The sequence below is a fragment of the Odontomachus brunneus genome, unplaced genomic scaffold (genome assembly GCF_010583005.1).
Source record: "Odontomachus brunneus isolate Ranch 3 - 2012 unplaced genomic scaffold, Obru_v1 Obru_scaffold_029, whole genome shotgun sequence".
Taxonomy (NCBI): domain Eukaryota; kingdom Metazoa; phylum Arthropoda; class Insecta; order Hymenoptera; family Formicidae; genus Odontomachus; species Odontomachus brunneus.
The window spans coordinates 482,439-506,147 of record NW_022639479.1 but is presented as its reverse complement, the minus strand read 5'-3'; the positions used below and the strand labels follow the sequence as shown (position 1 = coordinate 506,147).

Below are 23,709 nucleotides of genomic sequence, written 5' to 3'. Positions count from 1 at the left end.
TCCAGGATTTTTAAATACTTGGTAGGAAAAGACCTACCAAGAAACTTGTTAACTAATATGTCTACTTTAGAAAATTTGCATTCAAAATTTATTTACTTGAGAATATCATTTTTTAAGTCAGTGGCTTCGTGAAAATAAACAAGACGTGTGTCAAGTGTCACAACCTGTGGTTTGAGATTCTTCGGACACCCTATGTATGGAGCCACTGTTGAATCCCGCGACATGCCACCGCGCTACGGTGCTCACGAACGGATGATAAATCACGCTCGATCATGCTCCTTTGAATAAACAATGTACGCGGAGTTCATCGTACTGCCGAACGGAAACGCGTTTCCCGGAGGAAAACCTAATTGTCATAAAAGAATTCTCAAAGTAGAGATATGTGATCCATGCTCGCCTACGCTTTCAGGAGATAGACAGAGTGCGCCGACAGACTTTCTCGTGAAAGTCTCCCGTTGACATTTACGCATTGATTCCGACTCACATTATCAATCACATCGAGCAGGAACATCGGCACTCCTGCAAATTTCGGTAAGTTTAATTTCCGATCTGTGTAAACACGAGGAAATGTACGTGTGTGTATATATCGCGTTTTTCTCATGAAAAAAACAAGGATCATTTGCGCTTCTGTTATCGTTACTGGTTACGATATCGCCATTGTTAAATGTGCTACTACTATCAACAGGTACCAAATTGTTTGCCCGTAGTCACGTTTGTCAATGCTTATCTGTGACTCCGATTAGGCAGTAAAAGTGTTTATGTCTATGTCATGTCGTATATTCTCCCTCCAATCGCTCGTTGAAGGAGCGGAAATTAAAAATATACGATATACGTGTCTCGTGTCTCATTAGTGATGTTCGAGGATAAAACTTTGCTTCTCTTATCAGCGCGCCGATGTAACCAACGATTAATTCTCATTTGGCGACAGATAGCTTGTTGACTATCGACAAGGTGAGTAAAAAAGCACGACCTGATTGAGAATAGATGAATTAATATAACAGACGTGTTTTATTTACGTGATTGAGCTTATGAATGAAAAATGAAAGATTTGTGAAAAACTTATATATATGTTATCTTTGATAGTATCGCGAATCTCACAATTCTAGTAGAAAAACATTTATGCTTTAGTATCTTTATAGGCAAAAATCTCTTAATTTTAACTTTATACAACTTGTTTCCTGTGATTGCTTTATTAATAAGCTGAAACATTAGTGCTTAAATATTTATCTCTATACTTCTCAATTTCGATTATTATACAAAATATCATTTTCAGATTCTTCGAGCATAATTGATATTTTTGCTAGAGTGAACACATTAGAGAACATTGTCTCATGAAAATGGGGCAAACAACAGGAGAAGAGAATAGTAGTGACAAATCGATTGAAAATAATAAGCAACATAATCAAAAGGAAAAGTATGGAAAACTAGTTATTTCTTATGTTTTTTAAAGAGAAAATAAAAATAATTAGATTAATTATCTGAACCAGTCTAAAAGATATAATAATTTAGTTTCCATTTGTTTCTATTAGATCTTCAGAATCTGAGAAACAAAGACAATCTTTACTACCAAGCGCAAGTTGTAGTACAGCAAGACAAGCTAGAGAGTATATTCCAAGGTCTGGAATAAAAAAATATAATAATGCTTTGGGTAATTTAATACCAATACGACTCCAAACCCAGTATGTATTATGACTAAATATTTTAATTAAATATATATATATTAGAAAGTTTAAAATAAATATTTAGAATATTTAGCAACTGAATATAGGATGTTTTGTGAATCATTTTATAGTAATCCTACTAAGAAAATAAATTGCGGTAATTTGTAGAATATATCTACGACATGAAGTAACATTTATAAAATTTAAAAAACATTTAGTCTCAAATAAGGCTATAATATGAAATATTAAGAATGTAAACATTAGAATTTACTATTAGTTTGACTTACCAATCAGAAAATAATAAAATTATTTATATTCTATTTATATGATATAAATTATGTCACAAACATAACTATGATTTTAAACCATATAAAAGGTCATATATTTATATAAATATTTATTATTGCCTATCAATGTTAAACTCACCATTAAAGTAAATTTTATAAATAATAAAACATTGTGTGTGTATAACAGCACTTGAGTAGTGAAAAATTCAATCTTTTTTCATAGACAGAAAGAAGATGCACCGGCGGATAAAGCTGGATTATTTTCTTACGTATATATAACATGGATGACACATTACTTATGGAAAGCTTACAAAAAAGGACTCACGATCAAAGATTTGCCGAGTATTTCGGTGTATGACTCCTGCGAATACAACGCACTTAGGTAAAAATCTAACGTGTTATCGCGTCTCTCTAGACTTAATAATACAATGCATAAAAAAGAATAATTCTTTCAGGCTAGACGTACTGTGGCAACAGGAGTTAAGTAAAAATGGCCCCAATGCAGCTTCGTTTAGCACTGTAGCATGGAGATTTGTACGCACAAGAGTTTATATATCATGCATTTTGCTAGCTAGTTCTCTTATTTTTGGATTTATAAGTCCTGTAAGATTATCCTTTTATTCGCAGTAAATTATTGTATGTATTTATTATATATAGCATATATATTAATAATATATAGTAATATATATTAATAATATATAGTAATATATTGTTCATATTATATATATAAAATTGTAGTATAACGTCATTATTCATGTTTTCTTTTGTTTAGACAATATTAATGAGAAAAATACTGGAGCACATGGAGTCTCCAGAGGAGAATTTTTGGGATGGTATTAAATGGGTTGTACTGCTAGCACTATGCGATTCTTTGCGCGCATTCTTTTTTACTTGGACGTGGAATATGAACTACAAGACTGGATTACGATTGAAGTCAGCTTGCACGACTCTGTTGTACAAGAAGATTATCAGACTAAATAGTCTTGGCGATAAAAATACAGGAGAAGTGAGTAATGTGCCCAACTTGTTTTTTGAAACTTTGAACATCTTCAGGCCACTTTCTCGGTACGTGAAAGCCTAATTCCGTAACTTTTATTGTTATAGGTGATTAACTTATTCTGTAATGACAGTCAAAGGCTGTTCGATGTAATCATTTATGGGCCGATGATTATCAGTGGACCAATAGTCATAAGCTGCGGCGTGATTTATATACTCTGGTTGTTCAATCCCATTTCTCTGCTAGGAATGGTAGCTTTTCTTTCGTTTTACCCGTGTCAAGTAAGTGATTTCGCTGTTGCATACTCGCGATGCATACATTTTGGCTAACACGACATTTACGTTTACAGTTTTTAATCTCACGTGCGACTGGTTACTTCCGTAAGAAGTCGATAGATATCACGGATTCTCGGGTACGTCTTATGAGTGAGATTTTGGAGAGCATAAAATTAATTAAGATGTATGCCTGGGAAAAATACTTTAGTCAAAAACTTCTCGGTGAGAATAACTTACAATAAGATAAAATAATTTAGTTTTTACATTTTAATTTAATATAACAGACGCATCAGTTATATTTAAAAATTTTGTTTATATTGTGTAGTTTATTTCATTATTTAGTAGTTTTGAAATATTCTTAATTAACGTACATTTAAGTATAAAGTAATTATTTATATTTAATATCCCTTTATAATAATATCCCTTTTTGCAGCTATACGCAAGAAAGAAGAACGTTGGCTTCACAAGACTGCATATTTTCAAAGTCTTAGCATTTCTCTAACGCCCGCTATACCTGTGATATCCGCAATCATCACGTTTTTGACACATGTTGCCTCAGGCAATGGATTAACCGCTGCACAGGTATAAAATCTAATCTATCTTGTATCGTTAATTTTCGACGTAACGTTGTTATGAATATTTTAATTTTATGTATATCTTGATTTTTATAAATATCTTGATTTTATGTATATCAGGAGAAATTGGATAACGTTCAGTAGGTAAGCAATTTTTAAGATATTGGATCCCAAAGCGAGAATAGATCAGTATTTGTTCAATTTTTATAGATATTCGTGACTTTAATTATGAGTTAATTAGATCTATCCTTGATTTCCACGAATAATATTGCATTTAATGGATTATATATTACAGGCTTTTCCAATGACCACATTATTTGGAAATTTGCTTAGGCTGGCGTTCACGTCACTTAGGGATACCATGCGATATTTTATCGCCGCTCTTCTATCTCTTAGAAGATTTAAGGTCTCCCAATGTTTTTCGGTTAATGTATAGCTTAATGCGTCAGTTATCCGTATCTATTATTAGGAAACCAGTACTAATGTTTGATAAACTCAATCTTTTGAATTTTTTTTGAAATATCTCTCTTTTCCGCATGAAGAGAAAATACGATTAACAACTTGTGTTTTCGGACTCTTCTTAAAAATTCTGCCTGTCGAAAGCTGATTAATTACGTATTTAATTACGTATTTAATATCGTAAATATTTTAATAAAAGATGTTTTACAACAAAATAAACCATAAACTTTATAAAATGAGATAGATATAAGTAGCATAAAGAACGAAATAGCACGAGTACTGTTTTCATAATATTATGTACACGAGATATATGTTTTAAGGCAAAAAAGAAAGCTTTTAAAGTAACATAGGAGAACATAATGGGCAAATATTGCATGTTTTGTATAAAAAAGCACTTTATTACAATTGATATTTCTTCTGGTATACTGGATATATAAATTGTGACTTGTAAATAATGTTGAATTGGGGTGCACAACGTTCCCACGCTTGTGTGTACCATTAGTACAGACAATTGTACTAACATGGTAGTTTTAATGCTGCACTGCGTTACTTTTCAGGTCTTTCCCTTCGTATCGGTGCTCAATGCTCAAATTCGTACCTCTTTCATGTTTTTGCAAGTGGCCTTAGTTAATATTACCACAGCAAAGATAACTTTTGGCAGAATAAAGGTGTTTATTCTTTGTGTATATTTAGTAGGAATGCGATTACATCATATTCGTGTTGTATCATAACGTCTCCTAGTTAATTGTTAACATTTTTCATTATTCAAATAATAATTGGTTGCGATATTCTTAACAAATGTGTTTAGTATTTACACTGTAAAGTAACATTTAATTATACGTCTTGCTTTTTGCTTGTATTTGTATCACGTAACAATCTCGTGTTAATATAGATCATATGCTTATGAAATGATATGAGGATGTGTGACGTTGTAACTTTTATACTTTTAGATACTAAAAATAAATACATGCATTTCACATATTAGTGTAAATATTACACATATATATATATATATATATATATATATATATATATATATATATATATATATATATATTTTTTTTTTTTCTCTATTAAATTTATATTTTCATATCATTGCTTATTTACTCTTCTAACTTTGCTTGATTGCTTTACACCTTTTTCAGGGATCTATTGAATAGAATTTGACTAACAAAACGATATCTGTACAGAGCGTATTATTGCTGGATGAGGGCAATTGCCAAGCGTCGAAACCAATCGTGAGGTCGCAAGCGGTGGCTATCGCTAACGGCACCTTTGTTTGCGACAGTGTGAAGCTTCAAACAGACAAGCCGATCAGTAGTAAAAAGAAGTAAGTTTGTTGGATTCATAAGTATAAATTATAACGATTTTTTCCGTAAACTAAGCTGATTAAGTTGCCTTCTCAATTTGCTTGCAGAAAAACACCACTCTCGAGCAATCCGACAGAACTGGAAAGCCTTAATCAACCAGCGCAGGAAGCCAAATATGTTGAGGTTCTCAGCGATGTTCATTTTGGAGCACCTAAAGGAAAACTGGTCGGCATCTGCGGTCACGTAGGCAGCGGCAAGTCCAGTCTCCTACTGGCCGCCCTGGGACAGTTGAGAATGACGAAAGGCCATATCTTGAGAGAGGGCTCCTGCGCCTACGTCAGTCAGCAAGCATGGGTCATGAATGGAACCTTCAAAGAGAATATTCTGTTCGGCGAAGAGTTTGATGCCAAGCGCTACTATCACACGATCACAATTTGCAATTTGAAGGACGATCTGAATATGCTGCCAGGAGGTGATGAGACTGAAATCGGTGAAAGAGGAGTCAATCTGTCCGGAGGGCAGAGGCAGAGGGTCGCGCTCGCGCGAGCGTATTACGCCAATCGGTGCGAACATCTCTTTATTGTTGTTCCATATTCACATTGCAAATGTGCCGATTGTAATGTAACAAAAATATGTGACGATTGATAAAACGTGATGGATATTGCAACCGTATTTTTTGTTCCAGGGATATTTATTTTCTCGATGATCCTTTAAGCGCAGTCGACGCATACGTTGGTTCATACATATTTGAAAAGTTGATCATCGAAGCTCTTAGAAATAAATCTATTCTCTTTGTCACACATCACATTCAAGTGCGTGTTTAATTAATTTCAAGACATTTCTTTTGTTTCAAACATTGTTTATATTTTATAATTTTAATTATATTTTTACATGTTGTTATTGTTTCAACATGTTGTTGTTATTATTATACGAAGTAACTTACTATAAAGTAGTTGAAAATTATTTATATTTGCAAATATCTTAAAGTTTGGTATATTCAATATTTGTTGTAGTTCCTAAAACGTTGCGACGAAATCTACATGATGGCTAAGGGCAAGATCGTGGAGCACGGGACTCATGAGGAACTCATGCGGCTCGACAGGGAATATGCATCAATGGTGAAGAGCGGAATTGTTGCAGCTGAAGATAATTTGTTAACGTACGTTTAATACATATCATATATCCGATTTTATAACAATGCATTAAGTACAGTATTTATTTCTTCACAGAGGAAAATCTGCAGGAACGACGCAGGGAAGTATTCTCAATGATGATGATAATTCAGACTCTCAGAAGGCCGTGACAGAGTTCGGAAGCAAAGAGAATCACACAAAAGAAAAGTTATACAAAGGTGAGAATGTTAAAAATATACTTATATAATATGCAGTTTCAAATTTAAACATCTCACGAGTATATGCGAATAATTTTATTCATTCTCTAATTTAGGCAAGACTTTAACCGTAGAAGAGAAAGCTGAAAAAGGTGCCGTCAAGTCGTATACTTATCACATATATATACAAGCCACAGGTGGTTATGTCGTCGCGATTCTTGTATTCTTGACGTTCTTCTTAAACGTGGGTAGTTCAGCATTTAGCACTTGGTGGCTTGCTGTGTGGATCAAAGCTGGTGGCGGTGTAAGTATATATAAGTAAGGTATTATGCTTAATACCTGAAAAAATACATATTTATTTTCTACTATTATTATTGTTGTTAATAATAAATACTGTTTCGTCGCATATTTATTTCTTTACATTAACAAAATATTAAAATAGGATATTAAGGATCAAGATGTCTAAGATTAGACAATAAATGTCTTTTAAACCCGCATAACAATTTTAGAACACGACCATACCTGAAAGCAATAAAATTATATATTCGGAGAACATAAACGCCAATCCAGACTTCTTATATTATCAAAATATATATGCAGCGTGCATTGGTGGCATATTATTGACGAGTTTAATTCGTGGCTTCGTAATTATGTTTGCAACGATAAAAGCCTCGACCACGTTGCATAATATGTTTTTTTACAAGTTAATCGGTGCTCCGTTAAAGTTCTTCGAGACTACCCCGAGTGGTAGGATCCAAAATGTATTCAGTCGAGACATGGACGAAAGTGAGTACTCTGAGAGATCCTAAATGCATGTAGTGAAATGCACAAAGTTTAAATATTATCTAACTATTTAATCTTACTTACAGTTGATAATTATTTACCTATATCGATAGAGAACATGGTGCAAAACATTTTTACTTGTAGTTTTGCTATATTTTTTATTTGCGGCGTATTACCCTGGTTTTTTTTCCCGTTACTCATTTTCGGTGGACTGTTCTTTTTCGTTAGTAAATTATTTAGGTAAGTAATATTAATTTACATATCATATTACTTATCTGTAAGACAGTAATAACCATTAGTTCCATTTTGCATCTTCACAGGGTAGGCATGAGGGACCTGAAAAGAATGGAAAACGTCTCGCGGTCTCCCGTTTTAAGTTTCGTTACCACGACGATCCAAGGCTTGAACACAATTCACGCGTTTCAAAAGGAAAAGAATTTCGTGCACAAGTAATTATTTATTTCTTAATTAATAATTTCTTCTTAAGTTAGTAATTATTTATTTCTTAAATAGTCATAATCTATTGAATAAAAATAATAAAAGGTCAAAATACAATAAAGATATAATTATAAGATAAGAAAGTACAACGATTGAGTCATCACTTCTTAATTGACAGATTCGAAGAGTTATTTAACACGAATAATTTATGTCAGTATCTCTGCCAAGCCGCGATGAGATGGTCCGCAGTAAGATTGGACAGCTTGGTAATTGCTTCGTCTTTTATAACCGCGTTACTCGTGATCTGCCTTAAGAATGAACTGTCACCAGCTTTCGCCGGACTGGCCATGGCGTACTCGACGCAGATGACCGGTGTTTTTCAATATACCGTCAGATTGATGTCTGAGACGGAAATGCGCTTTATAAGCGTGGAAAGGATTAGCTACTACCTTAAAGTAAATAATTTATCTCCGCGTAACACGCGATGTTTCTGATTCGGATAGATATTTATATTTTATGAGAATAATTGATCGTAATAGATATCTTTATTTTAATATGTATATTCTTTTTACTTAGACTTTGCAAAGAGAAGGTGCGAGTAAGACAGCTGATGTTAAACCAGCGGACAATTGGCCTTCACATGGAAAGATAGAATTCAAGTCAGTTCAGATGAGATACAGAGAAGAATTGCCGCTCGTGTTGGTCGGTGTCTCTTTTAGCATTAAAGCCGGAGAGAAAATAGGTAACGAATAGAGAATAGTTTACTCCAACGCACTAATGGCGTTATCTTATACGAATGATTAATTGTTTCAGGTATTGTGGGTCGTACCGGATCCGGCAAAAGCTCCTTGGCTGTGGCTCTATTCCGGCTAGTAGAAATTTGCGAAGGCATCATTAAAATCGATGGTATCAATATTTCGAAATTAGAATTGGACGTATTAAGAAGTAAGCTTTCGATCATCCCTCAGGATCCAATTTTATTCAGCGGAACTATAAGGTAGAATATTTATCTCATTTAATTCTCAACTCGTTTTCCTGCTCTCTATTATTAATATAGACGTATTGTCATTGTTTTTCAGATCCAATCTAGATCCTTTCCAACAACATACCGATTCGGACATTTGGAACACTCTCGAGAAGACTCGAATGAAAGATAAGGTGTCTCTTATGACAGGAAACCTTGATGCTTCCGTTGGATTTGGTGGAAATAATTTAAGTGTTGGCGAGAGACAACTTCTTTGCTTATCAAGAGCTTTATTGCATAGTACTAAGGTAATCAGATTAAATAATAGATTAAAGATTAGAATTCAACGATCCGGCCTTTAACCTTTGGTCATTTTGTGTCGATTAGTCAAATTTTCTAACTTTAATTTGAAACATTTAATTTCTAATATTTAGTTTGACACAACTTTTCTTTTTGAATGTCCGTATTTTTAAACGCTTTCTATATTCAAAAATGATTTTGATACCTTTCCAAAGCACTAAGTTAAAAATGAATGGCAATCGGAACATATATATCTCTTCAGATATTGTTGCTGGACGAAGCCACGGCAGCCGTTGATCCCGAGACAGAAGCGGCGGTACAGAATACTCTGCAGAATGAGTTCGCGGATTGTACTATACTTACGATTGCTCATCGATTACAAACAGTAGTCGCGTCTGATCGCATTCTCGTCATGAGTAACGGCAAGGTTGTCGAATTTGATACACCGACTGTTCTTCTCTCCCGATCAGACTCCGAATTTTCAAAACTGATGGCCGTTGCGGAGAAGAACGCGTAAAACAATCTCCGTTGAGAACGCGTGAAATAACCTCCATTGAAATTTAACTCGTGATTGTATGATTGGTCACGTAGGCGTTTATATTAATTATACTGATCTCGGGTGATATTTCGAGTAAGCAAAAAGGAAAAAAGAACATACAGTATCGTTTTATATAAAAAACATTAACAAACGTAAATCTAATAACAAGAATGAACAATTAACTTTTTTGACACGTTTTTTTAACGTTAGATTACGCACTCGCGTTTCGTACCAATATAAAAAAAAAAAAAAAATACACGTATCCCTCTAATATCCATCTTTCCGTATCTCTCTAACTTTTTTAGTGCAATCAGTATATTAGACTAATATAATTACTTTTAAGTTATTTATCACATTAAATTTATTAATATGATATCTATTCATTTAATAAATTGCGTAAATTTCAAATATATTGAAAATTAAAACTGAATTAATATTTTTGTCGAATATTATTAAATGTTAATGATGCTATTTAACGTTTTAAAGAATGATTTAATCAAGTGAAAACATTTATAAAGTGTAATAGTAAGAGAAACTGACTGCATCAATCTCGATTTCAAGAAATTTGCGCGCACATAGAAATAGTGAAATATTGATTTTCTTGTGAGGCGAAACGTGCGCACTGCTCATGCTCAATCACTCCGACTTTCGGTCGTTCTGGACGGCTGGCGACATGGCCGAAAAATGTTCATCGCAACACCGCCAGCTTGTTATTACTTCTGAGATGTTTATTATACGTTGAGCTTTATCGTTACTTTATATTCCGAGATGTAGTCTATAGAAATTGCCGTAAAGGCAGTATCCGTCGTTCCGTAAACAGTTAAGAGAAAGGTAAATCTCTTGATTTTCAATGAACAATATGTCTAGTTTGTTAATGTGAATGCATTTATTTGAGTACGAATTAAATTTTTAATTATTTTTTCTAATGTAAGCCATTACGTTATTTTTCACATTTTATTTCTTTGAATATAAATACAAATAATGTATAAAACAACCTATCCTTGATAAGTATGATAAGCTTTATAATTATATGTTTTTGTAAGATATTAATAAATTACATGTATTAATAGATTATTGTTACATCGATTATTGTTATCTCAAAAATCCCAAGTCTAAACAACATATGTACAAAGTATGAAAAGTTTGAGTAGACGAAATGAAATAGATGTAAAAATTTATTAAATTAGATTAATTCGTTAATTTGCGATAATAATCTTTAATTAAACATATAACTTATCCATTAATTGCAGGGAACAAATCAATATATTTCTCGATAAATGTACATGTATGTATTTAGATCGTTCATCGGAATTGAGTTGTTTGTTATTTACAGGCCTCAAGATTGCGAACATAATCCCTATTATGATGTTGGGGCGGAAGCAGAGCCTCAAAGGGGAACCCGTTCTGGCCGACTATGGCCCGGAGGAGTCCCTCAATGAGAGCGCTGACATAGAGTGGGTCAACAAGGTGAGCAGAAATAGGGAATCAGTCGTAGAATGGAAATCTGTAAAATTATAGATTAAGTGCAAAATTCTACAAGTATATAATCTCTGTTTCTGGAATCTTACTCATTATTTATTGTGTTATCAATGTTGTAGATACAATTGAGAATGGATTATGCTATCGAATATGAAAATTTATCTACGTTTTCTTTCTTTTGTATTTAGAAGGATTTTCCAATTTCCTCCCGAAATAATTTCATACCTAATCAATTTGTAAAATTCACATTGTGGGGAATGATTTCAGCTGTGGGTGAGGAGGCTGATGCGGTTCTGTGCTCTGGTCTCACTGGCTTCGGTTTGTTTAAACACCCCGAAGACCTTCGACAAGATACCGTCTCTGCAATATGTTACTTTCATTTGCGATCTATTAGTCACGTTTTTGTTCACCGCTGAGATGATCGCCAAGATGTATATACGTGGAATACTAAAGGTAATGTCATTTCCCTCATCGAGATAAAGTACGATTGAGATTAGAAGTACTTAATATTAAAACTGGTAATTCAAAATTCTTTTATCTTCAATCACAAGGTTCACAATGATATTATGGGATTTCTTTATATGTAATTTATCAATTTGTCATTTAACTTAAATGACATAATGGAATTGCTAATAATGTTACAGAGGGATAAGTCTTACCTGAAGGATCATTGGTGCCAATTCGACGCGAGTATGGTGATCTTCCTCTGGCTGTCTGTGATTCTTCAGATGTTTGAAATGTTGGGTTTTCTCGTAAAATTCAGTTACGCCTCGATTATGCGAGCACCACGACCACTGATCATGATACGCTTCCTACGAGTCTTCCTCAAATTCTCAATGCCCAAGAACAGAATCAATCAGATCTTTAAGTAAGAAAATTACATTTTAATAAATAATCGCCGTCAAGACAAGTGTTCACGGCTTAAACGACAAAATACAGTAAATTTTCAATCAATTTAATTGTTAACTTCTTAATTGTTAAGCCATTTCTAGCTATATAATTATTAATTGCCAATCATTCGATTCATTCAGACGCTCGAGCCAGCAAATCTACAACGTAACGCTGTTCTTCCTGTTCTTTATGTCTCTTTACGGCTTTCTGGGTGTGCAATTTTTCGGCGAGCTGAAGAATCATTGTGTACTAAATACCACCGATCCGAGTTACATTACGATCAACAGTCTAGCTATTCCCGACACATTTTGTTCCACTGATCCGGAATCTGGATATCAATGTCCCGAAGGGATGATCTGCATGAAGCTGGAGTTAACCAAGTATATTATAGGCTTCAATGGATTTGACGAGTTTGGTAGTAGTTAATATTAATATTATATCCATTGTTCTTGTACACCTCGAATTTATTTTTCGATAGCGGCTATCTAATTATCTTCGGGATCATAAAAGTTACTAATTTGTTGGAAGTTATGAATCACGTAATTTTACATCTTATATCTTACATCCCATATTTCATATACGCATACTACTATTTTAACTATATATAAAAAACTGAGATCACTAATTTGATTTGAATAATTGAAATTACAAAAAAAATTTTTCCATCACATAGCCGCTTACTGATAGATATATTTCTTAAACATAATCATGCATTTCTTATGATACTGTTGAAACTAATTTTTAAAATAGAAAATATTTAATAGACTTAATATAAAAATTTGTGTGATCTGTAATAATTGTGTATGACTGACTTTAATCTTGGACTGTTTAGCCACCAGTATATTCACCGTGTATCAAGCAGCCTCTCAAGAGGGCTGGGTCTTCATTATGTATCGAGCGATAGATAGTCTGCCAGCGTGGCGCGCGGTTCTCTACTTCAGCACGATGATATTTTTCCTGGCTTGGTTGGTGAAAAACGTCTTTATCGCCGTCATCACAGAAACCTTCAACGAAATCCGTGTGCAATTCCAGCAAATGTGGGGCGTTAGAGGTCAAATCAGCAACAGCTCGGCGTCGCAAGTGAGTCTTCATATTCTTTTCTTCCCTTTTTCTTTTTATAATCTTCAAAAAGTGTTATTCTCTTTAATATTTAATTTTCTCTACAACATAAAACAAATCTCAGTAAAAAGATATCGGTATCGTTACGTAAAATTAATTTAAACATTAATGTTACTTTAATGTTACTTTAATTAATGTAAGAAAGAATTTATAAATATATTTGTACGTATATTACATTTAGATTATTGATTCATTAATTCCTTGATTGCAGATATTAACCGGTGACGATAATGGTTGGAAGCTAGTTACATTAGACGAGAACAAGCACGGTAGTTTAGCCTCGCCATACTGTCACGCTATCCTCAGATCACCGCACTTTCGCATGGTGGTGATGTGCGCGATCTTGGCGAACGGTATCACTACCGCGACGATGAGCTTCAAGCATGACGAGCAACCGAGGCATACGTACTACGGCAATTATTACTACGCTGAAATCGCCTTCACGATATTTCTCGATCTCGAGACTCTCTTCAAGATATGGTGCTTGGGCTTTCGGAGTTACTTTAAGCATTCGATACACAAGTTCGAATTGCTGCTTGCCGTTGGCACGACTATACACATTCTTCCGTTCTGCTATCTCTCTGGATTCACTTACTTTCAGGTTTCTACTTTTATCTGACCTCGTTTCATCTTGCGTTTTTCCCATAAATTTGTCTATGTTTTTTAGACTTTCCATCTGCGCATTTTTCGAGTTTTTAGCTATTGATTTGTCCAGATATAATTGCTCATAATTTTTAAAAAACATCCTACACATGATGAGTAAAGAAACTTCATTCATTCATTCATTCTCGTATGAAAAGGTTCTCCGAGTAGTCCGACTTATCAAAGCATCGCCGATGTTGGAGGACTTCGTTTACAAGATCTTCGGTCCCGGAAAGAAGCTCGGTAGTCTTATTATTTTTACCATGTGCCTACTGGTAATATCGTCCAGCATCTCTATGCAGCTTTTTTGTTTCCTCTGTGACTTCACCAAGTTCGAGACTTTTCCCGAAGTGAGTTGCTGATGCTCTGATGAACCGTTGAACTACGAACCACTTCGGATTGAAGCTCTAAAGTACAAATTCTCCAGGCATTCATGTCGATGTTCCAAATTCTCACGCAAGAAGCCTGGGTGGACGTCATGGACGAGACTATGCTTCGAACTCATGAGACGATGGCACCTTTCGTCGCGGTATACTTCATTTTGTACCATCTTTTCGTCACACTGGTAATCGTCACGCTGCTTATTTTCTCTATGTACAATAAATATGTATAGGTGACTCAACGCAATTTCTTCTTCAGATTGTATTGAGTCTTTTCGTTGCCGTAATCTTGGATAATCTTGAATTAGACGAAGACATTAAGAAGCTGAAGCAACTGAAGTTTCGCGAACAGAGCGCAGAGATAAAGGAGAGCTTGCCGTTCAGATTGAGAATTTTCGAAAAATTTCCAGACAGCCCGCAGATGACATGTCTTCACAAAGTGCCGTCAGATTTCAATTTGCCGAAGGTAGAAGTCCGCAAAGAGATATATTGTCCCCTTGACTAGCCATTGACAATTTTACTTTGACTAAAATCTTAACTAATTAACTGTATCTATCAATTAATAGTTTTAACTATCTAACTGTCTATCAATTAGTAGTATTATAACTTAATTGATAACATAAAATTTATCAGACTTGTCAAAAGTTGCGTTTGATTTACATTCAAAACGATTTGTTTGACTAATTAAATAATTTCTCTCATTTTTAACGATTTTTGTTTAACATCTTGTCGGTAATCATATGCTTTTATGATAAAAAAATAACCGATTTATTGCCAAAAAAAGAAGAAAAAGAAATGGTCCTTGTTTTTTCTAATAGATTAAATTAATACTTAATTTATCTTCTCTGAAGGTGCGCGAGAGTTTTATGCGACAATTCGTACTTGAAGTGGAGGACGAGGAGAACGAAGGCGCTAAGAGGACCAACGAAACTTTTGACTCGAAAATGTTATACAGAAAACAGCGACCAGTGAAAATCTTGAACAATCCGCCGAAAGTAAGAAGCGTTGTCACAAATTTGAAAAAAGCGGCTGTTATCTACATCATAAAGTAAGTGAAGTGATTGTTTCGGAGATTTTATCTGATGTTTTAAAATTTTAAGCTTTTGCTCTTCCACTCTTTCTATTCGCAGTGATTCCAACAATCAGAGGCTTCTACTAGGAGATTCCGCTATGATTCCTGTGCCAGGAAAAGGACTGCTGAAACCGCAGGGCACTGTCAGTAGCGCCAAGCAGCTTCGCATCGATCAAAAAAAGTAAGAATAAGGATGCAACGGTCCAATAATCTGAAACACGCGGCGCAACTCGAGGATAATGTCGTCTTTCTGTAGACAATTGTCGATTAAATTCTGATATTTTTTATTTCGTTATTCTTTCTCATAACGATATATCGATTGTTTTATACTTTTATGCGTTTTACGTTTTCTTATATGCTGGTGATTAAAAACAGATCAATCAGAAGAAGCGTCCGAAGTGGATCGATCAAACTCAAACAGACGTACGAGCATCTCATGGAGAATGGTGACATAGGCGGGATAAATAGAGTCAGTTCCTCGCGTAGCAGGCCACACGACTTAGATATCAAGCTATTGCAGGCTAAGAGGCAACAGGCGGAAATGCGAAGGTAGTTAAAACAGCAAAAATATACTTTTTGAAACTTTCTGAAATACCTCCGCGATCTAATGTTTTTTTTTTACCGCTATCAGAAACCAACGTGAGGACGACTTGCGGGAAAACCATCCGTTTTTCGACACGCCGTTGTTCGTGGTGCCGCGTGAGAGTAAATTCCGCAAAATTTGTCAGCTGCTCGTTTACGCGAGATACGACGCGAGACTGAAGGATCCTTTGACAGGCAAGGAGAGGAAAGTGCAATACAAGAGTCTGCAGTAAGTAGAATCACGACGGTTAGGTTTTTGTGTACTTGATTTTTTCTTTTTTAGCAATTTCCTCGGTTTGGTGACTTATCTCGACTGGGTGATGATATGCGCCACGACGTTGTCGTGCATCTCAATGATGTTTGAAACGCCGCGATATCGCGTAATGGAAGTGCCAGCGTTGCAGATCGCAGAATATGGTTTCGTCATCTTCATGAGCATCGAGCTGGCGCTTAAAATATTGGCGGACGGCTTGTTCTTTACACCCAAAGCTTACATTAAGGATGTTGCCTCAGTGTTGGATGTTTTTATTTATATTGTACGTGTGATGTGTCCTAATATTTTAATTATCGTTAAATTATAACGAATTGAGGTATGTTATGATTTATCACAATTATCTCTTTTCAGTTTATATTTTAGTTATAGTTATCTATCCAGTTATTGCAATCAATACCTGTATGGAAAGAATTTTATAGTAAAAGTTATTATAGGATTTTTTGACTGAGGAATAGATCGACATTCTGTAGTAATCCACTATTCTTTCATTTCATATGTGTTATTTATATATTTTAGGAACTGAAATGTGCTATTAAAACACTTGCTATGTTTCTAACAAAATTTATTATGTTCTTTAGCAAGATAGATCTTACTGACAATTTATTCGTATTCTACTAAAAACAGTAAAATTGAAAAAAATTTACATGAAAAAGAACTATAATATTCTTTTCGTGTGTATATTGCAGTAAATTAATTTATGTATATCGTTGTAGGTAAGCCTCGTGTTCTTATGTTGGATGCCGAAGAGCGTGCCACCGAATTCTGGTGCGCAGCTACTAATGATATTGCGATGTGTCCGACCGTTGAGAATTTTCACTCTTGTGCCGCATATGAGGAAAGTCGTTTACGAACTTTGCAGAGGATTTAAGGAAATCTTGCTGGTAGATTATTTTTCGCTTGGAATTTCATCAATAGCGATTATAATCTAACGCTGTAAAAATAATACAAAAGAAACTAGTTCATAAATATAATTTTATCATGAAATAATGAGCAACATGTATTTGATTTAGGTATCGACACTATTGATCCTGCTGATGTTCGTGTTCGCGAGTTACGGCGTGCAATTGTACGGCGGCCGATTAGCGAGATGCAACGATCCGACGATCTTGAAGCGCGAGGATTGTGTCGGTGTATTCATGAGGAGAGTATTCGTGACGAAGATGAAGTTGCGCCCAGGAAAGGATGAGAGTTATCCGTCCATATTGGTACCGCGTGTGTGGTGAGCACTTAATCGATTAATTCAATACTAGAAATTACTTACGTTTACAATTTTCGAGAGCTATTCTTGCTTTTTCCTCTTACCTCTTCTGCTTTCAAATATACGATTGATGATCCTAAAGTTAAGGAGCCTATTCTGTAACTTATAACAACAGTGTTATTATCATTACGTTGTCATTACACACATAATATATGATAGAAAAACTGTGCAACACGCGCAACAACATAACAACACTATTATTAAATTTATAGAATAGGTCCTTAAGTTAGTCGTTAGGCTCGACGAGCAAGTGAAAGAGAAAGGGGAAAGAAAATAGATGTAAACTTCGAAAATTATCTCAAAAATGCAAGTGATTTCGAGCATTAGATTAATCGATCTTATACTTATATTTCTTCCGTTTAACGTTAATTATATTTTGTTGTATGTATGTTTATGGAGATATATGCTAATACTTCTCTCTCTTTCTCTTTCTCTGGTCTCGTAACATTGTATGCAACATACATTTCAGGGCTAATCCTAAAAGATTTAACTTCGATAATATTGGCGACGCGATGATGGCTCTGTTTGAAGTGCTTTCTTTCAAAGGTTGGCTCGACGTGCGGGACGTACTTATCAAAGCTCTTGGTCCTGTAAGTTGTTAATTTTTTATTCTTTGATAAACAGCGTAGATCATAAAAATTTAAATTTTTATGGTTGAAAAATATTTCTCACATAATATATATTTTTCAAACAATATATATTATCGTTCTTCTTTCTTTTAATATATTATCCTATTTTTTTAATTCTATTCTAATCTAATCTTTTAATTCTTGATCTATTTCTATTTTTTCTGTACTATACCTCTCGTCTGACATCTTATCATATATTTTTTCAGGTTCACGCGATTTATATACACATTTATATTTTCCTGGGTTGTATGATCGGCTTGACCTTGTTCGTAGGCGTTGTTATCGCGAATTATTCTGAAAACAAGGGCACTGCTTTGCTCACGGTTGATCAGAGACGATGGTGAGGCCTCCTCGCATTTTGTCGGCTCACGCATAGTCGTTTCCTATAGATTGTTCCTATAAATGCGAATTCTGTCGGACCGCAGGTGCGACTTGAAGAAGCGGCTGAAGATCGCACAGCCGCTACACTTGCCGCCAAGACCGGATGGCAAGAAGTTTCGGGCTTTCATCTACGATATCACGCAGAACATCTATTTCAAACGATTCATCGCCGTCATGGTTATCACAAATAGCGCTCTGCTGTGCGTCTCTGTGAGTTGAGCGTAGTAATTCTTAGACTCTAACGAGAAATATCGAGGAAAAAATAATCAGAAAGGGTTTCGTTGCGTATCGAGAAAATAAGCGGTCGTAAATCGGGTTCGTTGATCGTATTCGGAGACTGTTACCTTGAATCATTTGTTCCTTACCGGCTACCATTAGACCGTGGTAAAAGTAAATTTGCTCTCACACGTTTTCTCGTATTTAATCTACGGCCTTCCCTGTTTTTTCTCCTCCTCTCTCTATCTCGTTCGCCTCGAAGTGGAGAATCGAGGAATCGCACACGGAACCACTGGCCACTTTCTCCATGATTCTGACACTGGTTTTCCTCGTGGAAGTAATCATGAAAAACATTGCTTTTACACCACGTGGCTATTGGCAATCCAGAAGAAACAGATATGATTTGCTTGTGACAGTCGTGGGCGTTATTTGGATCGTCGTACATTGCACGATGAAGGTATGTTCGAGCTTCGTCAAATTCGAGAAATTCGTGCTTCCTCTTCTTTTTTACGTTCCGTTTAGTTATACAGAACCCGTAGTATTTCGTCCATAACGATTCTACTGTTACTTTCAGAACGATCTGTCCTACGTGATCGGATTTATGGTTGTAATACTTAGATTCTTTACCATCACCGGCAAGCATACCACACTCAAAATGCTGATGCTTACGGTCGGAGTATCCGTCTGCAAGAGCTTTTTCATCATATTCGGCATGTTCTTACTTGTGTTCTTCTACGCGTTAGCCGGCACCATTATCTTCGGCACCGTCAAGTACGGAGAAGGGATCGGAAGGTGAGAAAACGTTAGATTTGTGGAATAACATATCTTAGACAAATACTAAATATAACATGCAAACATTTAATGTATACTTTGTGGTACACATACATTTATTATAATAGTGCAACATGTTTAAAATATTCTTGTTTTAAAAAATACCTATGTATTATTTCATAATTTTAATCAAAATATTTACTTCTTATATTTACTTCAATAATTTAAAAACAAAATAAGTAATAATTTTCATAGCATCAAAGATTTCTTTTATATACTGACAAAATTCTTGAGGACGCATCTTTGTGTATTTGTGTCCCTAAGTAGATAATATGCTGAGATATATCTATCTAAAATGTAATAAAAGATGAATGTAATAAAAGAATGTAATAAAAGGATGTAACAAAAGAAGACGTGCATGCCTTTTTCAATATGATGATCGTCCACATAACTTTTAACACATCGTCGAACATTCGTGTAGATCTCTCTATAGTCTCCAACAGAAAAAAATCTAATCTCTAATTACAATGCAGGCGCGCTAATTTCGGGTCACCGGTTACCGGCGTGGCGATGCTCTTCCGAATAGTAACAGGAGAGGATTGGAACAAGATCATGCACGATTGCATGATACAGCCGCCCTATTGCACGCCGGCCGACAATTACTGGGAAACGGACTGCGGCAATTTTCACGCTTCTCTCATTTACTTCTGTACATTTTACGTTATCATCACTTACATCGTCTTGAATCTTTTAGTGGGTATGTATAGATATAATTAAAATAACTATCTTTGCTTTGCATTACCTACATCTCTTTGTTTATTCATGACGTTTTTCAATTAATAGCAAGTGTTCTTATTTTGCTATTGACGAAAAATTCGTTCGATAATTCTCTCTCTATTAAATCTCCCTAATAATGTATATAATCAGTATTAGCCAAATACAAGATTAAAATGTTTTTTTTCCGAGCAGCTATCATTATGGAGAACTTCTCTCTATTCTATTCGAATGAAGAAGACGCGTTATTATCTTACGCCGACATAAGGAACTTTCAGAACACGTGGAACGTTGTCGATGATCATCAGAAAGGTGTTATACCGGTGAAGAAGGTGTGGTTCTTAGAATATTGAATCGTCGTGTCGAAGAAACGACACAGTAACACACAAGAAGCCAGCAATAACGTCGATGCTTTTCAGGTGAAGTACATTCTGCGGTTATTAAAGGGCAGATTGGAGACTGATCCGCAAAAGGATCGCCTGCTCTTCAAGTACATGTGCTACGAACTCGAACGGCTGCATAACGGCGAAGACGTTACCTTCCACGATGTCATTAAGTAAGTTTTATGAGATCTTTCCTGCGATACTTTCGTAGCTTTAAATTCGTGAATTTTTCTACAACTCCATAAACAATTATAGAAGTAATGTGAAACATTTTATGGCATTCAAGCTGTGTTTTTGAAGTTCGCGACTGAACCAAAGAATTTCTTTCAGCATGTTGTCGTACCGTTCAGTAGACATAAGAAAGGCGCTTCAATTGGAGGAGTTACTGGCGCGGGAGGAGTTCGAGTACATAATCGAGGAGGAAGTGGCCAAGCAAACCATCAGAACGTGGCTACAGGGCTGTTTGAAGAAAATTAGAGCGGTGAGGATAACGATGTTTGCCTTGGAATCATGTCAAGAGAATAACGGTTTTGTCACTTTTGTAGAAGCAGCAGAATAGTCTTATCGCTGGGCTTCGTGCTACGAATAACGCGCTACCGCCACCTCAGGATCATATCGAGGAAAAAGGCAAGGAAGTTAGCGTCGATCGCGAAGAAGAGACTGAAACTAAGGCATGTTTTATCAATCGTTTTACCTCACCTATTACAATATAATCTATTGCTTTCTATTGCATAAAAAATTAACGTATCGTCATCATTTTAGCTAAAAGAATATTCGTTCCATAGAATAGAATTAACGAATTGGAGAAAAATTTCTGGTACTTCTGTATCCCAATTAATGAATCAATGCGATAAAATCATTAATTATTCGGAAATTCTTTAAAATAAATACTTCGTGACTGAGAAGTATCATTATATTAAAATATTTATATATTTGCCATAATATGAATTCTGAAGAATTATAGTAAAAATTGTATGACACATTCTAATCTCTCTTTTATATTCTTATAAAAATAAAATTATTTTGCAATTTTCCATCAGCAGGATGTCGAGGTGTCGAAGCACAGAGCGAAGAAACCAGTGGTGCTTCCACGATCAGACAGCATAGGAAGCGCATCCGGAAGAAAGTATTTAGCCCCGACTTTGTCGGATCCCGCATCCGTTCGATCTGACAAAGATAAGATCGCCGTGGCAAAGAAGAGGAACAGCAGACCGCCGAGTAAGTCCGAACGATCATTCTCTCTTTTTGTCTGACGTTAACATACTTTCTGCATGTTGAATCGACGTTGTATCTTTCCGACTTCTTTTAGCGATGGTGAAAAATAATTTACCACACCTGACGGAAAACACGGAGCAAAGCAGACAGCAGAGAGAGACGTTGAACAGTAAAGCACCCGCTCCTAAAGTCTCCAGCGTTATGTTAGAGGTGCGAGAATGGTGGAAGGAGCAATTGGCTTACAGCAGTGAGTCCAGTGAGGACGAAGTCTAGAACTTCCGAGTCACTGATGAAAAATTATCAAGCTATACGATTATAATCGCGCAACAAGTGGTATGAAGCCAGGTTTCTCACTCGTATAAATCGTACGAAACGAATTTTTAGCCTAAGAACCCCGTGCACTGAGTAGGGAGAAAAAAGAACGGAAGAGATGAATGTTGTATGTGCCTAATAATTTGTAACTATTCACTCGACGTCTAATGAAGAACTTTAATGCGTCGAGCTCCGCAGTTTTCATTGCTGATAGTTTCACGTTAATATATGTAACATACTTATACGATAGTATGTTTCTGAGAAGCAGTGTGTACAAAATGAAATGACAGACCCGAAAAACATCTGTTACATGTTCGTGAAGCTCGACGTGTTAAAAGAATGATCTATACATTGCAGGAAAAATAATTATTAAAACACACATATACACTTGCAACATTTCATATTGAATATCAGAACGTTACTGTCATCAAATAATAAATTCGCCAGGATGAATGTGTTTGAGTAATCGAGTATCTATTCCATTTGACGACATATCGCTGGCGGGCAATTTTCCATTGTGCTACTGGTTCATCATAGTATTTTATTCGTGTTTGTTAAACATCAACAGTTATCTGTGACATAGTTTTTTATATACAATGCAATATAAATTGTTGTGCAAACAATAGAATCAGCGATATCGTTAATTGCAATTTTATAAGTGCAATTGGCACAGGACGCGACTCATCATAAATATTTTTTTGCTGTGAAGAGTCCTGATTCTATCGATGACGTCATCAAGCGTTCATCTTTTCTTCTATAAGAATACGTCCTGATGGCCTGTACCATAGACTTATATACAATGTAATTGATTTGATATTGACAATTGTAAAGTTTTAGCGCATGATCGTTAATGTTACATTATCTCTGTTATAACAATTAGCAGTAAATGTTGTTATGGGTATCGTTGTCGCTATATATGGAAGAGGACTATGCTGACAAAGCAACATCGGCCAATGATAACTATTTAACGAATAATTGCTTACTAATAATTTTCTAAAATGATTCCGAGATAAAGATAGCACTAACCGGGGTTAGTTGGCCGAGATTGATTTTCCAAATGAAGTTGCATGTGCGACTCATACACGAATAGCTTATATGAGACTAGTGAGAGAATCGAATGGAGTATTTATACGACTCTCGCATAAACTTTTGTAATAGAATATTGTGATAACGTAAAAATACGTCGTGAATATATATTGTTAATGAGTCTTTAGCGGAACGCGATCGATGTTAGCGCAAATAGTACATACGCACACGTATGATGGATTGATATATTATGTACTTGTAAATTTCGCAGTGGGAAGGATTTAGCCTTGTGAGTTGTATCACTGTATTGAATGTTGATGATTGTTGCTAGTTTATGTGCCAATGTGTTGTTTTATGTCAAGTATAGGATAAATAAATGTTGTTAAAC

The 23,709-nt window shown here is 35.2% G+C and overlaps 1 protein-coding gene across 1 annotated transcript; it reads left to right on the top strand.

The window, feature by feature from the left end:
• The first annotated feature begins 204 nt into the window (after window positions 1–204).
• LOC116843000 (sodium leak channel non-selective protein-like) lies at window positions 205–23,653 on the top strand. Its single transcript, XM_032812922.1, has 54 exons — window positions 205–531; window positions 686–951; window positions 1,274–1,414; window positions 1,530–1,679; window positions 2,172–2,330; window positions 2,404–2,551; window positions 2,721–2,954; window positions 3,053–3,226; window positions 3,295–3,442; window positions 3,654–3,802; window positions 4,091–4,201; window positions 4,812–4,922; window positions 5,445–5,584; window positions 5,672–6,127; window positions 6,250–6,376; window positions 6,578–6,723; window positions 6,794–6,915; window positions 7,011–7,198; window positions 7,404–7,680; window positions 7,764–7,917; window positions 7,998–8,126; window positions 8,294–8,570; window positions 8,692–8,857; window positions 8,929–9,112; window positions 9,195–9,387; window positions 9,642–9,801; window positions 11,251–11,384; window positions 11,664–11,849; window positions 12,041–12,264; window positions 12,428–12,702; window positions 13,120–13,367; window positions 13,618–14,007; window positions 14,207–14,398; window positions 14,476–14,613; window positions 14,688–14,894; window positions 15,280–15,476; window positions 15,559–15,681; window positions 15,876–16,049; window positions 16,132–16,311; window positions 16,366–16,618; window positions 17,070–17,237; window positions 17,367–17,575; window positions 18,084–18,204; window positions 18,450–18,583; window positions 18,669–18,834; window positions 19,103–19,297; window positions 19,415–19,632; window positions 20,145–20,368; window positions 20,581–20,717; window positions 20,805–20,941; window positions 21,099–21,249; window positions 21,314–21,439; window positions 21,812–21,986; window positions 22,078–23,653. The coding sequence occupies exons 3-54, from the start codon at window positions 1,332–1,334 to the stop codon at window positions 22,254–22,256; spliced, it is 9,447 nt and encodes a 3,148-aa protein (XP_032668813.1). The 5' UTR covers window positions 205–531; window positions 686–951; window positions 1,274–1,331; the 3' UTR covers window positions 22,257–23,653.
• Window positions 23,654–23,709: the final 56 nt, after the last annotated feature.

Excerpts from the sequence above, each read along its gene's own strand:
- LOC116843000 (XM_032812922.1), top strand. The coding sequence starts at position 1,332 with ATGAAAATGGGGCAAACAACAGGAGAAGAGAATAGTAGTGACAAATCG. Across the intron at positions 9,113-9,194 it reads TTATTCAGCGGAACTATAAG|ATCCAATCTAGATCCTTTCC; the intron begins GTAGAATATTTA and ends ATTGTTTTTCAG. Across the intron at positions 19,298-19,414 it reads TCGTACATTGCACGATGAAG|AACGATCTGTCCTACGTGAT; the intron begins GTATGTTCGAGC and ends TGTTACTTTCAG.